Source organism: Vanellus vanellus (genome assembly GCF_965231255.1).
Source record: "Vanellus vanellus genome assembly, chromosome: 1".
NCBI lineage: Eukaryota > Metazoa > Chordata > Aves > Charadriiformes > Charadriidae > Vanellus > Vanellus vanellus.
This window is the reverse complement of record NC_138905.1, coordinates 67,312,211-67,330,440: the sequence shown is the minus strand read 5'-3', so window position 1 is coordinate 67,330,440 and position 18,230 is coordinate 67,312,211. Positions and strand designations below refer to the sequence as shown.

Sequence of the window (18,230 nt, the reverse complement as noted above, 5' to 3'; positions counted from 1 at the left end):
GCATGTTCAGAGAAGGGCAACAAAGCTGGTGAAGGGTCTGGAGAACAAGTCCTAGGAGGAGCAGCTGAGGGAACTGGGGTTGTTTAGCCTGCAGAAAAGACAGCTGAGGGGAGACCTTAACGCTCTCTACAGCTACCTGAAAGGAGGTTCTGGTGAGGTGGGGGCTGGTCTCTTTTCCCAAGTAACAAGTGATGAGAGGAAACAGCCTCAAGTTGCACCAGGGGACATTTAGATTAGATGTTATGAAAAATTTCTTCACTGAAAGGCTTCTCAAGCATTGGAACAGGCTGCTCAGGGAAGTGGTGGAATCACCATCCCTGGAGGCATTTGAAAGACATGTAGATGTAGTGCTGAGGGACGTGGTTTAGTGGGAACTTGGCAGTGTGAGGTTAACAGTTGGACTTGATGATTTAGGTTTGTCTTTTCCAACCTAGACAACTCTATGATTCTATGTTTACATAGTTTCTCACAGAGAGTGGGCTGCAGTGATAGCATCCACCCAAGACTATTGCACAATAAGACTAACTGATCCTTTAAAATACAGACTGAAATGCAACAAATTGGGAGTATAAGGTTCATCACCATTATAAAACTTGCAATTAATGGCAACTCTCAAGCAACCTGCTGATAACCTCTGCCATGCCATAGGCCCTGCAATGCCAGAGCCCTACTGCAAAATCTTAAGATTCAATGGCAGAACCTTAAATGGGAGTAGCTTGCTGTGTGTATATCTTCAAGGCAGAGGGTGGGAGACGTTAAAAGGCTGCACGTTTAATTTTTAGCTCTATCAGCTGTTCCTCTAACTGGTTGTTTCTCACTGGATATGTTTACAGCACTCTCCTAAATGGGTCTCTTGATAGCTTCTTCCTTAAATACCGGTTCTTTCAGACTTCGAAAGCTCTTTGGGCAGGGGCAAGGCATGCATTCATGGCCACACAACAGCGTATCAACCTCGTCTTCCTAAGGCCCTGGTGATGCATAGCCTTGAAGTCACTGAAGTAACATCACTTAATGTAGCGTTGTTCTCCTTTCAGGAATTCTCATCCATCACTATGTAAAACATCCTGTGAGTTTGTTTCAAGCTTTCTGCCTCATCACCTGCCGTGCTCATCAGATAAGCTGTGCTCTGAGTTCTCCTGGGGAGGGTTTGTCCCTGGGGAGACATGGCCTTCCGTGGCTGGAAGTGGCTCCTCCTCTTTGGCAGGCAGGACACCTTTGCCAGGGCTTGGAGGAGCGGGAGGGGAGTCCCCTCTCTGCGCTGGAAGCGCTGCTGCCATTGGAGTGCTGGCAAGTCTCTGGACCCCGAGGTGAAAGCATTTTTGGAGGAGAACACAGAGGTCACCAGCAGCGGGCACCTCACACCAGAGATACGACTGCGCCTCCTCACCCCTCGCTGCAGGTTCTGGAGGGAAAAACCTGACCTGTGGCCTTATGGGGACCCGTTCTGGGCAATTTACTGGCCAGGAGGCCAAGCCCTCTCCAGGTATGCAGCATGCATCACCAAATATGTCCAGTCTGCTGCGGGCCAGGATGTCAGACCTGGCTCTGCTTGTAGTGATTCCTCACGAGGTGCGTTTCTCTTGTATGAGAGTGCATTATCCATACTCCTCTCTGCTCATACAGGAGAGACGCAATCTCTGCTGGTTGGCAGTGAAGTTTCAGCACCTGCTACATATAGAATAACTTATGTCTTTTAAGTTAAAATCTGTTGAAATCTGTAGTGATGCATATGTTGACAATGGGGATGAATTTGGATCTGTGGAAGGGCCATGCAGTTGCCATGAAAACCTAGCGAGCTGTTTAATTCTGTCACTCATCACTGCAAACAGGAGGATTGCTATTTTGTCGTAACACATGGGGCTTTTTTTTGGTAGGAGACAGACAGGAGTGTGGATGTGTGTCTGGTCGGTTGAGAAAAGTAGGTTTATGCTGATGCACTTGGAGTGCTGGTTGGCCTGAATCACTCCCCTCATTTAAGAATCTCAGCAGCCTTATTGTCAAGCCTTCTTGTGGCTGTCTTTTAGTCACATCAGAAGCCATATTTTGATTTTGGCCACTTACGGTCGAAATGTCTTTAGTGTTCCTGATTCCCAGGAACTAGTTAGGGTTCTTTTATTCTGTAAAATCAAATCTCTCACTTTGAACCGCAGAAAAAGTTCATAATTGTTACAGCAAAGAACAAGCTGCCAGACATTCCCCACATAGATGAAAGGGAAGGATCTTAATTGGGGCTTTGCTGTTTTTCTGCAAGAAAGCATAAATAGGAAGGCGGTTTTGACCAGGAAATAGATGAGCCTTACTGTTAAATTGTGAGTTGATTAGCCTGCCACGTAGGTGAACTAGAGTGCTCCTAAACATCACGTAATTAAATTAGGTAATCTCTACATTTTGTTATCGTATGATTCATATGCACACATATTTGGGTAGCAATAATAATAATCTGGCATTTCACCACTTTATTGACTTACAGTTTATGCACTTATTTGATGTATTGGGAATGTCAAAAATTAGCTACATAATCTGGAAAAGTAAAAAAAAAAAAAGGGGAACATGAAAATGTGCTGCTTCCATAACTGTGCTTGTTTCATAGTTGGCATTGCCACATCAGGAGTTTCCCATTTCAAGCTGTTCCTCTTGGTGTAACCCAAGAAACCTCGATAACTCACCATGGCAGATAGCAGTCTCCAACAGCAGCATGATGTGCTGTGTGTGTGCCAGGGGATACAGTGGGTTCCAGCTGTCTTAAGTCACTACAATCATTACTGGTAACTTGAGAACCACTCAGCTGGAAACAAGGCACTTGCAGCACGAGGCCAGACCATGCTCTACATAAGTTACTGCTGGAAACTCATTGCAAATCCAAGCATAGACCCTAGAAAGGGGAAATGGAGGACTTTCTGTGGCGGTCCCACCCCTGTCCTGTGCCCTGTTGGCTGTCCTCAGAGAAGTGATGGCCGGAGAGGGAGTGCTGCAAACCAACTGAGCTACTGAGCCTCTGCACAAATGTCCTGCTTGGGTGCCCTCAGAAAACACAGCATCTGTGGATCTGCAAAGTAGCAAATAATCCTGCAACATTGTGGTAACAGTGTAACAAAGCTGGGGGCCAGACCTCATAGGAGAAGGTGATTTTTATTACCGCTGAGCTAGTTTCATTCATTGGATTCATAACCACATACTCACAAGCACCAAGTTGTGCGTGTTCACCCTGTCTGGTAGGTTTCCATGGGACATGAGGCATGGGATGACAGGTCCTCATATCTCCTGGTTCCTGTGGCTTGAACTGTTTGGTTTGAGGGTAGGTTGTCTTTTGTTCTCCCAGTCTGGGCTCCTAGTGTGAGAAACATGCTCGCTGTATTGAATTTTAGTCACGGGCAAATTCAGTGGAGCAAAGAATATTTATTACAGCGCTGGGAATTACACAGGGGATTTCTCCTCCTGTGGCTCATTTTTCCTTTACAAATGCTTGTTTTTATTTCGTATTCCTCATACTTATTCATGTTTTTTCTTGGAACATAGTTTGCATAATCAATGAGTTCTTGGAATGCAACCCATCCCCCCAATTACATAATCAATGAATTCTTGGAATGCAACCCACTCCCGAACATGCCCCCTCCCTTCTAGCGGCACAGGCGATATGCTTCCTCAGGGGTCTTCCTGGTGGTTGGAGGGAGGCTCAAAGTCTTTATCACCATGTCCTTGTGGCTTCTCTATTCCTTACACTTCTGTGATTATCTTATCTAACCACACCACCCTTTGTTTTGCAATGGTTCGGTACTTCCAACTGTTGCTTTCATCCGATATCCTATCTAACGCTATCCCTTTTCCAAACGCATAGCAAGCACATACTTATCTTTAGCTGAAGCCATAGCAAGCACATATCTATTAACCACATAGCAAGCACACACCCATCTTTGCTGAAGCCATAGCGAGCACACATCTATTTTAGCTGAAGCAAAATTCTTTTGCTAAATTACTTATTACACTAGGAATCTGTATGCAGATGTCCAGGGATCTAGGTGCTATCAACACTTGACACTTTTATTAGGCCTCTTTCTGCCATTCCTGCTGGTGCTTCTAGGTACAGACATTTCCATTCATCCATTTGCCATTTACGCTGATTTTAACATCTCCATTACAGCTCTCTGCAACCCACCTGCAAAAGCTGTGCTTACCAGTAGCCCTGTGTGAAGCGTCAGCTATCACCTTCCATGCCAGAAGACAACATAAATGTAGAATCCTTTCCTGTTTCTACTTTAACAGAAGTTATGGCAATTGGTAGTGAATTTATGGCAATTTGTAGTAATTTATGTCACCTAGGGCTCTTCCCCCTGTCACTTAGGGCTTTCGCCCTTGCAGGAGATTGAATTTCAAGGCAATTGTTAAAGTTCTGAACCCTCAGAAATGGCTGTATGATTTCTAGTGTTTAACAGTAACTGCTGCTTGCCTTCTGTCAAGTTTTTCTCCATTTCCAGCCTAGAGCTTTTTGCTTGCTGAGTCCTGTGGCAGGTGACAGCAACTAGATGAAGATACTCTTTCTGCTCACCACTGCTCTATTATCATTTTCTTGTTGCTACTCAGGAACAACATTGAGCAGACCAGAAGAACTTGCATCTGTGCCTGCACGGCTCAGGAAAAGAGAGAGGAGAACCTCCTCTTCTTCCCAGCAGTTGCATAGGCTGTTATTTTAGGGCGACGGGTAGGCCTTGTCTTTTGATGGCTGCAATATTCACTGCGAATACATCTTAATGTTTCTTCAGATTGCTTTTAATTTCTACAAATCCTTACTTTCCTGTTTCTCTGATGCCAAGCATTTTAGTCACCTTGCAGTTTGTGCCCATTTATTAGATAAGCTCACCTGTCAGAGAAGGAGCTGACTGAAATAAAATGTTGCTTACTGGCTGGATTTCTTTTTGTTTGGGGGGTGGGGGAAAAGTAAGGGAGAAAGACAATAGTTCTTGATTTTTATATCAGCAGAGACAAACGAGGAGCTATGTACCAGCTGCACACCTGGAATAGTGTTTTTAAGATACCATGCTTCATTACCTGTATGATAAGAACTCTTATGCAGTGTAATGCAAAACTGAGAAGTTTGCACAATCTTGTTCATTACTTTAACAGTTTTTCTTTTCAGGTATATTTTAGATAATCCACGCGTTGTTAAAGGACGATCGGTTTTGGATCTTGGAAGTGGATGTGGAGCAACAGCAATAGCTGCTGTGATGAGTGGTGCATCACAAGTCCTTGCTAATGACATTGACCCTAGTAAGACCATTTTTCTCCACCTCTGTGTAAACATATTTATCCATTTTTAAAGCACGTTTAACACAGACTTTTCTCTCCTTTGGAACCTGGGAGAAATTCAGGTTCCAAACAGAGTTCTAAAACGCTAAAAAGATGAATGGATTTTGCCAGTATTAGAAGCTGGGTTGTAGCAGCCTCTCTTGCATTCAGTATAACTCCACAGCTCCTTAGAATGAAAAAACAGCCAAGTTTTTATCGAGTGTTGTCTGTACATCACCAGAGCTGGTTTGGAAGAGAACTCCAAGCATGGGCGGCAAGTTGTCTTCTCTGTAGGACCCCATAGCATTTTCCTGCATTTTGGGGTGCAGATTTTGCCTTTTTCCCCCAAACTTTGTTTTCTCATAACTGACTTACAAATTCATAATTTAATTACTTATTGGTTAGGGAGGAAGTATATCCATAGATCAAGGCAGTTGGATATTCTGGTTCGATTCCGTGATTGGTTTCCATTGGTATCCATTCAGGAATGACTGTGTCATGGTGCAATGAGGATAAAATTCTGACACTTTATGCCAGATTTTGACCCATAATGAAAACTGTGGAAGTCCCTAGATAGGAGAAACAAAAATATTTAAGAGGTGAAATTGAAAGGTGTGTCAAGGAAATTTACAACAGGGCTGAACAGTAGAATCCTAAAAGGTAACTCGCTTTACTTTGACTTTTCCTCAGTTGCAGGAATGGCAATGATCTTGAACTGTGAACTGAACCACCTGAATCCCTTCCCCATCACCATTAAGAACATCATTAATTCAGAGGCTGGCAACTGGGACCTCATTGTTCTAGGAGATATGTTTTATGATGAACAACTCGCTGATGGTCTGCATCGCTGGCTGAGGAAATGCATCAGGATACAGAAAACTGAAGTGCTGATTGGTGACCCTGGCAGGCATCAGTTTTTAAGCCACAGGATTCACAGTCAATTGCACAAAGTTATAGAATATTCACTTCCTGAGTATACTAGACAAGAAAACAATGGATTAACATCAAGTATCGTCTGGAGTTATCAGCCCTCAAATAGCTTAGAAAACTGCTGAAGCTGGCTTTCTAATGAATTTTGTCTCACTGGGTTGGCTTTTTTTGTAAGTATGTAAAATGTAAATGGGAATTAAACATGGAACATATCTGTTGACGCTAAGTAGATTACTGTACCTTTGCTGTACTGATTTCAGTCATACTCACTGAAGCTTTTGCTCTATTTGAGGTAAAAACTACATGCAAACTGTACTGAAGGGGCCTGCACCAAAGTGCAAATCCAAAGACAAGTTACATGTAAGAGTTTGCATGCTTGATGTTTTTCATGTATATTCACATCTGGCTCTCTGACACCATTGTGAAATGTTTTGGACATCCAGCATACTACTGTGGGGAGAAGGTGGTGGTTGAAAGATTACTGCACTGCTTTCAAAGACTTTTGCAGCTTATTTGCAGAGAAAATTATTGCTGTCTTTCATAAAACTGCTAGATTATTAGCTCATACTATGCTCAACTTGAAGTGCCTTGCTCTTTTTCTGGATATCTCTTCTGAATGTCAAAGTAACTAATTTGAATCTTCCCCTTCCCCTCTATAATAAAAATCTACTCTTCCCTGAAGCTGACAGAGTGATTATTTAGGAGTTGCACACAAATCTAAATTATGCTTCTTGAACTATAGCCAAAGTAAAAGTTTTTAGTAAGTGGAAAGTAAATAGTAATAGCTATAGGGTAACTTTATCCTCTAGAGAGTAGGGTCAAATGATCTACGTTCCCTAATTTTGCAGGGGTAAAAAAAGGCAATCTATCATCGTGGGAAGCTAGTGAGGGATGAGGAAAACTTTCTTTCCATGATGCTTCTGAACAGAAAGTAACTAAATAAAAACAGGGGATAAAAGTTGGATGTAATTACTTTTCTCTTCTCTTGAGGAGAACTTGCTGGATAACAAGCTCCAGAATCATTCTCAGCTACATCTGTCAATAAAAAAACCTCTTCAGTGAAAAAAAGAACATTTGATCCACAGGTGAGAGGCTGTAAATGCAGCCATAGGAAGAAGAAACCAACATTTTCAGAGCACTCTGACAGTAACTGTCACCTTTAGCAGTTAACTACTGAACAAGCAGTGATGGGGAACTAACTGCAGAATGGAACACGATGCACCTACGACTATCCAAATACCAGGTGAGGTGGTAGAAGCCTATAAAAATGAAAAAGTACGTGGGACTCACTCAGAAAGCCATGGTGTTTATGAATTAGGAGGTTCAGGAGCACATTCAGATGTACATGGTCATAAAATATAATTTAAGAAGTTTTCAGAACTATCCCAATGGAAAACTTATAAACTTTAATCTTCAGAACAACACACGAGTATTCTGCAGTGCTCACCCAACAATTTACAACAATAACAATATCCAAACAATACAGAATATGAAGTGGTAAGTTCTTCTCCCACTTCACCCAACACTTGTAAACATTTGTGGAAAATAACTGTGACTTAACTTGAATCAAAAAATATTCCAGTGGAGCTATGCTAGTAACAAACCCGTAAGAGACCCGAGTCAGGCATCAGACCTTCATTGCTCCGGCAATGAAGGATTCAACATGACTTGCATTAAGCTTTCAAACCTAAAAATACAGTGTTAATTAATTGCAGTGTTGTACAGATTTTTAAGCACAAGGTAGGGATATACCACTAAGTTACACATTTAGAAGAGGCTATAGGAGAACACGGTAAATCTACATGCACATTTAGGACACAGTGTAAGCCGCGTTTGCCTTCAAGATGACAAATCCAAGGTTACATTAGCAAGGGGAAAAAGCACAACTTTTCCAGTGAGATTAGCAGTAGCACTCTCCCACAAACAGAATTTTTTTTTAAGTGTCCTTTGCTGTTACAGAATTTGGTGGTCTTCCACCTTTAGCTGCTTTACGTTATCTCCATTTATAACTTTCTTTCTGGATGTAGCACTTGGGGTGAGAGTCTGGCAACCATCACTGCACTATGTTATAGTAACATGTCTTACAATAACAGACTGAGGGAAAGGGGCTTTTTCAGCTTGGAGAAGAGAAGGCTTCAAGGGACCTATGAGCAACCTGCCCATACTTATGAGGAGGTTGTAAGGATGACAGCCAGGCTCTTTCAGCAAGAAAGGGTGTAAACTGAAACAAAATAGGGTCAAACAGGATATAGGGATTTTTTTCCCCACCATTAATACAGTCAAATAATGGAACAAGTTGCTTCAAAAGGCTGTGAAGGCTCGCTCATCTTCAGTTTTTCAAGATTTGTTTGCATAAAGCCCTGACTAAGCTGCTCTGAGCTGGCCCTGCTTTGGGCAGGAAGTTAGACTAGAAACCTCCTGAGGCCCCTTCCCACTTGACTTAGCTTACAATTCTACATACTCTCTTTGTGGCACCCTTCCTGAAACCAGGGTTGGCAGCCTGATCCTTATGCTTTACTTATTTAACAGGATTACTGAGCATGTTAAGTGCTGCTGCCTAATCAGCTAGATGAATCAGTATGAAAAACAACGCAAAACAAATTTATTGCCAGCTCATGTCCAAAAATTCAAAGGAACGATGGGTCCCGATTGATACCAGGAACTCCACGTGGCAAAACAATAAATTTTAGCTACAAAAGGGAATAAAATCTGGTTGATTAAAACAAGAACCTACATATATACTTAGGTTCTTAGGCCTCTATCTGGTCCAAGATTTTCTGCAATTACAACCTTCAAGTGCTACTTGCTAATGTAGCAAAACCAACTTGTGTTTGCAAGAATGGTTTGCACTGGTGCAGTTATACCTATAGGTATCACAGGAACACATTAATCACTGGGCTGAACCATGGTACCGCATGCACCAAGAATTTGAGATTTAGGCACTGAATTCTGAAAGTTATGCTTCCGGTTACACTTGAATAAGTTTTCTAAATGGACTTGCTCTTCCATAAGCCATGTAATCAACAGAAGAACAGAGATTATTGTCAGACATCATAATATCCCTTAATATTACTGGATGCAACATATTATATTATTATCTTTCACACAATTTGACCTGAACTTTAAATAGATTAGTAGAAGACTGTTTTATTTCTATGACACTTAAAATGCATGCGGCTAGGACAAGTGTTAAATTATGAAGTAAACATATTCCTTATGGTTGCCTAAACTCACGGGTTTCTAAGTGTCATCAGATCCATGTAAGACCTCCCTAGCCAAACCTTGCTACTTTCAGATGCAGAGTATCAACATAGTGTCCTACCTGCCCTGTAGAATGCTAAAATTGCTAGCATTTATAAAAGTTTAATGTAGAATTCATAAAAGTCTCACTAGAAATCATGCTATTTCAACAAAGCCAGTGAACATGACGTAACTGTGATGAAACCACTGCTCCATCATGTAATAAGCTCATTCTACACATCTAAATTTTTTTTTTCCAATTGAACAATATATAAATGGTTGTATTTTCAACTTTTGGAGGCCACTGGAGATATTATAAACTGCATATAGCAGAACACATACTCTCCTGAACTCTACTAGCCTGAGATTCATGTACTCAAACATTAAGTTTGGTCTTATCTCATTCACAGCTATGCTTATGAGGACCAATGTTTTGTTCCCTAAAAGGGTTTTCATGCAGGAATACCGGCAAAAGCCAGAGCAAATAATTATTTTCCCATATACAATATTCTTTTATTGGTCACAACTACTATTCTGAAATTTGTTAAGTCACAATAATTTTAAAACAATGTTATGTTTACATATTCACAGACTGTAATTCTGAATGTATAAAAATCCAGTAAGTATTTGAAGGTAAATAAAACCAGAAACCTGCAGCATCAGTAACATTAAAAGAAAAGTACCTATGGTTTTTCCTCTGGACCTAGCAAAAGCAGATGGTGAAAGGAGACTGTTACTACTTAAAATACATTTACATTGCTGTTAATGCCACCTCCATTCACCAGTTCTGTCTGTTGACTTTTGTCAAGTTGAAGTCCCAACTTTACAGACACTTCTGAGAAAGTGTTAATACTATGTTTGGGCTTGCTACTTTTAGTTGCAACTACGTTCTCAGATCACAAACTCAGAACAGGGACTTACTTAAACTGGGTTTGTATATGTAGCTAAGATGCTAAAAGATGGTAAGTAGTTGCCAAATTTGATACTTCAAGAGGAGGCTGAGAGACAACAGTATAATATTAATTATAGTTTAACTTTCCTCTTAATGAAGCATGATCAGCGCTGGAAAGACAGACAGGGCTCTAAGTAGGGACAATTGGGAAGCCCAGACTCACAGGCAAGGACCGGAATGGCGACGGAGACCTCTGGTGGGAACAAGGAGGGAAGCAATCTGGTGGTACATAAGTCACCAGCGATTTCTCCAAGGAGCTTGTTTTCTGAAAGAGCTCTCCCATCTGTAAACTTTACACTCACATGTACATGATAAACAATCAGTAAACAGTCCATGTTACTTGTTTGATTTTGTTTGATATGACTAGCTGCTCTAAAACATCTCGGGAACGATCTGCAAAAGAACCAAGGAATTTGTTGTTATTCATTCAGAATATATATAGGTGGTGTCTAGAAATTAGGTAAACAGCAAAATAATTCAATTATATATCTGCATTTATGCTTATCTTGCTATTACAATATCACATTTCAGATATACCTGTAGTAATTCAAAACCACTCGGTTCTTTATCTGATCACGTAACTGTAAAGCATCACCAACCAACTGAACTTAAAAAAAAAAACCAAGATAGATCATAACCTCTCTTAAGTTTGTTTTTTTTCCAGGCTGACCAGTACTACTCCATTCCGCTGTTTCTTGAATGGATGCTGTTCCATACTTTTGGAATAGAGTAGGGGTTTAAGATGCTAAAATATTTTACTGAAGTCTTACCATCAACTTTGGGCTTCATCAGCATGTCGGGGCTGGGGGGAGAAAAAAAAAATCCAAACTCCAAAACAACAAAAAAATCCCTCTCTGAAGGTTGCTGTATTTCAAAGCAAAACTCTCACCTTGTCTTTTATGATTATCATTTTATCTAGTAAGTCATTATTTGTTTGGGATTATCTACAATGTACAGTGTGCTTTTTCAGCGAGCAAGAAGATACTATCAGGAAGTAATTACTCTTCTTACTCCCTGCACAATTTGACCTACCTGTCACCAATGGGCATCCATGGAACAGAAAAATGTGTATCTTCGGACAACAAGTAAGGACCGCTTCCACAGCAACATCAGTCAGATTCACACAGCGTTCCATGTGGATCTCCTGATACGAAAATAGTAGTAACAAAAGCCTGTCAGAGCACCCATAGTTTTGGAAGCAGAGCTTTCCTTTGCCCAACCATTTTCAGAGATCCACACCCAGAAGAAATTATGATCTACTCCTCCTCTGTGCATTAACCCCATATGTGATCCCGCTCAGACTAGGAAAATACCCTCAGGAAAAATAAGACAGCTTTTCTATGAAAAGTCAAAACTAAAAACATAAACCTGAGTTTTCCCAAAACACGTATATCATTCAAGACAACTGAGAAAACTCTTCAATGAGATTCTATGGTGTTTGAGTCCCATCAGTTTTCCTATGACATACATTCTCCTAGCAATTTGTTGTCCAAGAGAACAGAACCCAAACTGGATTCTGGGGTTTCCCAGAACAGGCAGGATTCATGAGTCTCTGCTGAAGTTCCCAATATCCATCTACCTATCTTTCTATCTACATAGTTCCTAAAAGAAGTCTAAGAACTTCTTCCAAGACTACAATAAAACCTGCTCTGTTCTTCATGTCCCTGCAGTTGTATAACTAGTACCTGTTGTATGTGCTAGAGAAAGAATAAATTCAGAATAAATTAATAGATTATTATCAACTTTTTTTTCCCTTCTAAACTGCCTTACATATCAATAAATACAACATACAAGAAGAAATGCAGAAAAGAGACTATTAAATCTAATGAAAATAGGATCTCATAAACTATACTTTGGGGATTCTGGGGTAAAAATAAAAAAAAACATTATTTTATTGTGAAAGTGTCTTTCCAAATGATAAACTCCAAAGATTTTGAAAGAGCACAGAAATGAAAGGGACCTTTTGTAATAGATGCAACTTTGTACATAATGATGACACAGAAAACAAGAACTGTATTCAGAAAAGCAAGATATACAAGAGCTGATATATGTGTAGTTTTTAGTTCATTTTAATAAATATGTGAAATGCAGAATCTGCATGCCTCTGAACGAAGTAAAAAGATTTATAAATCTGCCTGCTTGTTACAGTTTGAGAATTTTAAGACCCTATTTTTTTTTACCATGTACCTGACACAGAATCATAGAATGGTTTAGGTTGGAAAGGACCTTGAAGATCACCTAGTTCCAACCCCCCTGCCATAGGCAGGGACACCTTCCACTAGACCTGCTTGCTGAACAGATCACTGTCTATAAATTTGCACTTTGATGATATGAAACATAGGTATGAGAACTATGACACAGGCAAGGAAGAGAGTTACATTGAAGAAGAGATTGTAGCAAATAATTCTATATTCTCTACTAATTCTCTTTTTCTTACTGCTTGTAAAAAAGAGACCTAAACCATTCTAGCTGCTTATACCAACAGAACACAACTTCTGTTTTTAGAATTGTCATTCCACACAAACCCATTACGTTTTGCCTTATTAAAACTGCACAGACCACCACCCCCCCCCCCAAAAAAAAAAACCACCCCAAAACCCAAACGCAAAAGCATAGATGGCTTTTAAGAAAGTAGAAACAAGTGTTGAGCAGAGGAAAATGAACAAGCAAAATCCATACTACTATTCAGTCTGGCACGACTGGAATTTCCCATTAGTTCTTCTGAAATCAAAGCCCACCACCTCAACATTACTTTCTTGAACACTTCTAGATGAAGCAGCTCTTATATAAGCTTCCTAACTTGCTCGTCGTGATCTAGCACAGCTTCCACAGGCATCGATCTGCAGCACACACAAAAGAAGGCCTGTGTACTTTCAAAGAAATAGCAATTACAGCAATGTGACCAAGAACCACCAAAGGCCATATTTTGTAAGCTGGAAATTTTTATTAAAAATAAATGGAACTGTGTTTCTACAGTTTGAAGAAAAAGGGCTTACACATAAGAATAAAATTCTCAGTGTACTGTGGACAGTAACAATACAGACGAGGGAAGACAATGACAGAGTAATTATACCAACATTGCTGGAAAATAGTTCAAAACCCTCTAGGAACCCTAGGAACTTTACAGAACCCCACTCAACTTAATAGCAAACCTAAAACTTATTGTAATAAGTAAATATTGTAATAAATTTTCAAAAGGTTATTACAAACTTGTGTTTTAAAACATATGTACTGAAGACTTTTGAGAGCAACTTAGTCCAAATGACCTAATCCAAATCACAGTGATACACATTGCTTTACATTTGTAGGCTGGATATGAGAGGTGTCTTATGAAGACTATATGCATAGTCTCAGGGTTGTTCAGAAAATCTGGAATCAATGTTTTGCTACAGCTGAAGGTGTAATCAGCTAAAAGACAAAGATATTTACAAGTTACTTCTAGTACATAAAAAGAAATCTCTCATTGGTACGGTCTGAAAAAAAAAAATTTCATCTTGTACCACAAGACTTATCAAGACTAAAATGATTATCCAAATTAGACAGAATTAGCTGGAAACAAAACAAAACAAAACAAAACAAAACAAAACAAAACCAGATCTAACTGTTCTCCCTCCAAATAAAACAGTAACAGCTATAATTTTTCAAGGCTATTAATACTGTCAGTTGACCCAGATCTGGTATTTTGTTTAGGGTTGTTTTTTTTTATTAAACACTACAACCTGGCAAAAGTATGATTTCTTTCCCATCTTAGTTTCTACATTAATAGCTTGGATTTACAAAAGCAAAAACACATACACAGAGAAGAAATGTACTATATATAAAAGTAGAAGATCATTTATGGTATGAGGTACGGGATGCCTCTTCTCCATCATTTAACACTGCCTCAGTGCCTAGAGAACTTTTATGCAGACAAGTTCATTTTCACAGTTGCTTTCATGAGTTAGAGATTTACCTATGCAGAGGTGCTAACTGATTTCTTAAATCCATGAAATTATCCACATTACAAATTCTGCCTCAGTCTTCAACAGAATCAAGACATAACTCCAAGGAAATCGAGGGAAAAAGTTAAGCATTCATTTGCTTTTATTATACAGCTCTCTAAAACAACAGGAGTTAAAATAAGCATAAGCATACTACATTCAGCAGAAGAAAATTCATTTTGAAAAGACTGAGGTTCTCAAAAAGCTGGCCTGGGGCAGCCAGAGAGTCAGAAAAGAGCCAATTCCTAACACAAATCAAGGCAAGTGTGTACAGAAATGAAGGCAAAAGTCAGTCAATAAAAAACATCCCTCAGAAGTAATACTGATAATAATAACTAAAAAATGCAGGTATTTGCTTTTGTTCATTTCTTTAGTATCAGGTTAAGTAAGTTACCTTTAAATTCTTCGAACATGTTCCACTCACTAGTGCTACAACGCCATCATCTGTTACCTAGAGAAAAAACCACGTTGTTATTAACACAACGGATTAAAGCTATTTTTTTTCCAAACACAGCTATTTGGAGGGAAAAAAATATATTAATTTATTCACTCCCTGCAGTCACTGAATACGCTTAATGTTACAGTATTTTCTTCCCAACTAAGCTTGTAGAGAAAGTTATCAAAGTATGTTTCTTTCAGTCTATTAAACACTGTTGCATTTTACTGCCATGTCATCCAGCCCGATTTTCTACTGTGATGTTTCCAACTGTTTAACTGCTATTTCTGCAGCTTCCTTGTCTCATTTAACAGTGGGTAAGCTATTATGGTCAGAGCATGGCACTTTTAATTTATAAGGTTTAAAGCACTTCTGCTATACCCAGACCAATTTTTCTCCTGTTTTCAGGACTGCTGGAGATGTTCCTGAAGGAAGTTTCTGGGGTTAGGAAAAAAAAAGTAATCACAGCCGTCTTTTATCCGCTGTCTTACTTTTACCTATCTTGAAGTAAACCAGTTATGTAAGTCAAAAATCCCTCAAACAAGCAGTCTTACAGCAGTCGTCATACACTCGCACTAAAAGCTTTATCAAAGTGATTGGGTACAGACAGCCACGAAGCAATGATTACCTGCAAGAGAGGAGAGAGACAAAAGACGTTCCTTTCCATAGAAAGGCAAGAAAGGCCAATTTATTCGTTTGCTTCCAGGAACCAAATTCTTTAACTTTCCTCCCCACTTCAAAAGCTGGATTGGATATCAGATCCGTCACACAGGTCTTTTCATAGAGCTTCTATGCAGGAATAGTAGTCAGCAAATATACACAGTAAGGCTCAGCAAAATTTGACAGCTAGAATTCAGAGACCACAAGCTCCACTTCTGTTTAAAGATTTGATTATTTCCATTGCACAAATTGTCTTATTGCCTTCTGGCTCTCTATTGCAAGTCTGCTGTACAGAACTGTAATAGAAAGGGTCAGATCAGTGCAAATGGAGAATGGACAGGAATGTTCCAGCACGGAGGCACGTAAAGGCCTATAAGAATGGCAGGTATTGTCAGTGCCTAGCTTAGCAGGTCATCAACATGACAGCAGATTTAGCTCCTGAAGACACCCAGACCAGGAGACAAAGGGCAGTAAACGAATAAATTCTAATAACTCCCATAGGTGGGACAGAATGGAGAGAGTAATTACTGTGAGTTCCTAAAGGATATAAAATGGCACATTCAAAAACCATTGCATGGTAAACAACCTAATAGCAACTTGAGTAAAGTGATGAAGATTTGATAGCCTGTGTCCCTTATTCTCCATGTTGTCAAAATAAACCTGGACCAGACTGCCTGGTTGGTGCCTGAACATTGGAGAGATCATCTGAATGCTACTGTCCTGACGCTTGTGAGTATATGGTTATGAAAGCGTGAGAGCATGAAACAAGTTTTTTATTAAAACAAAGTCCCCTCATTTCCCTGTACCAGCTCACAGTAACCGCTGCTATACTATTAACACAGGGTTGCAGTATTGTTTCCTACTCTATTGAATATCTATGTGGATTGCTTGTAATGCCATATCTGCACATTCTCTTCAAGGGATACACTCTTATTATTTGGGATAAACCACCTGCAGTTAGTACCAATTCAAAAATACATCAGCTTCTCGGTACAGACCAGTTTTTACGAAACTCTGAATGCATCTCTAGCAAAGGTTTACATAGCCCAGTACCAGCAGTTAAGTACTTTAGATGTGTCTGGACAGCTACAATGGCTAACCTGCAACACTCCTGCTTTTGCCAACACATTTTGGAGAGAACTACACTGTCCCACAAGCGACACAGAAAACTGCTGCAGTTTGTACAGCCCTTTCAGGCAAGATTCTTCCCACAATTATTTGTCATACACCAAATCAACGAACATTAAAGAGGAAATGTACCATTTAATTAGTGCAGGGCTTTGGACTCTTGAGTCTGCGTTTCTACCTGTTAACACTGCTGGAATTTAGAGCATGCTAGAAGTACAGCAGTAAGTACAGGGTTTATTTATAAAATCTACCTCCTCAGAATGGTAACATAAGCATACTGATAAGTACACATAAATACATTTCTTATGCGGTCCTGGGCCAGTGTAGCAGAGTTCTTCAGGCCAAGTTTCCACTCACACACTCTGTATGCGTACAGGGGACATAGAGCTACATCTCCTTCATAGTTCAATCCTTCCCTTGCCTCACCTGCCCCATTTCTTGTCATTTTGCACCACTTCTGTATCTTTTACTTATTGTACTTCATCTTTGCAGTCACCAGATGAGCCTATTTTTAAAATGGCTACATCACCTTGAGGCATTTGGCCCTTTTGCAGTCTAGTTCACATCTCCTTTGTTGTTCCTGCAAATGAGCTATGCCCTTCTTTGCCTGTCCATTGATTTCCAACAGTCTCACTGTTTTACTTGTACACACAGATTTGCCAGTTCCATGTAATATTTTGGCAATTGGCAAAATATATTCCTCGTAATATATTGGCATTTTGGCAATCAAACACAAGAATACGGTTAGGCCTTGCAATCTCTACAGGCATGAGCCATCCATAGTTTCTCTGCTTCATCTTAAACTTATTTCGTTTATATATGTTTCCATTTATTTTTAGTCTAATTAAATTCAGAATTGTAGTTTATTATCATCATATGATTATCAGAAAGGAAAAAAACCCATGGAAATGTTTAATTACTCAAGAAACTTTCATATCATTTAAAACATATACATGGAAACAGCTATTTCACACAAAGGAAGAGAGAGGCAAGGGAACAAAAAAGTAATGAAGTAAGTTTGAAGAAATAGAGTTAAATAAATAATAAAAATTACCAAAGAAAATATTAAATTACTTTTGCTGCCCTACTTCTGGAAAAACTGAAAGAAGAATAGCATCTAAAATAAGAACCTGCAACGTGTTTTCCAGATCTGACACTTCATTACGCTTGACTCACTTTCAACATAATCACTCATCATCACAGTCAACTGAACGCTACACTTACTGCAAAAAATCCTTTCCCCCACTTCATTATCCTACTGTAATTATGAAGTATGTTGCAGTATTGCTGTTGCAGCTGATTTCCCCCTTCTTATGTTAAATATTAACTGTTGTTAAATCCTTTTACCTGCCCTTTCTGCCATTTTAAATGTCATTCTTTTCACGTTAACTTCATAACATAACTCTGACAAGCCATTCGGAAAGCACAGTCACTCTTGAACTAGAACTAGTTATGGAGTGTTTACTTCTACTAGGGGCTTATATTGTTTTACATCCTATGTAATTACTATTCAGGTCAGTTTATCCTAACTGAAAGCAGGCAATAATCTGTCCAAGATTCTACTTTCTTTAAATGAAATATTTTGGATTACTTTACAACGTGAAGAAAATGATTGCACTAAATA

General features: G+C 39.5%; 2 protein-coding genes across 4 annotated transcripts in view; one reads left to right on the top strand and one right to left on the bottom strand.

Annotated features, from left to right (window-relative positions):
- Nucleotides 1–1,163: 1,163 nt before the first annotated feature.
- ETFBKMT (electron transfer flavoprotein subunit beta lysine methyltransferase) lies at nt 1,164–6,849 on the top strand (the record flags this gene model as incomplete). Its single annotated transcript, XM_082492688.1, has 3 exons — nt 1,164–1,483; nt 5,132–5,262; nt 5,971–6,849. 3 exons carry the CDS (start codon nt 1,164–1,166, stop codon nt 6,333–6,335), a joined length of 816 nt encoding a protein of 271 aa, XP_082348814.1. The 3' UTR covers nt 6,336–6,849.
- Nucleotides 6,850–7,598: 749 nt separating this feature from the next.
- The window catches only part of AMN1 (antagonist of mitotic exit network 1 homolog), a 31,988-nt gene continuing 21,356 nt past the window's right edge, over nt 7,599–18,230 (bottom strand). For 2 of the 3 annotated variants that reach the window (XM_082490740.1, XM_082490741.1), the window contains exons 5-7: nt 14,777–14,833; nt 11,435–11,546; nt 9,707–10,795 (exon numbers count right to left, since the gene is read on the bottom strand). In XM_082490740.1, coding sequence (XP_082346866.1) covers nt 10,722–10,795; nt 11,435–11,546; nt 14,777–14,833 — 243 coding nt within the window. In that variant the 3' untranslated portion in view covers nt 9,707–10,721. Of the gene's footprint in view, nt 7,898–9,706; nt 10,796–11,434; nt 11,547–14,776; nt 14,834–18,230 lie in introns of those variants that run through there. The other variant, XR_014269713.1, reaches the window with a different exon arrangement.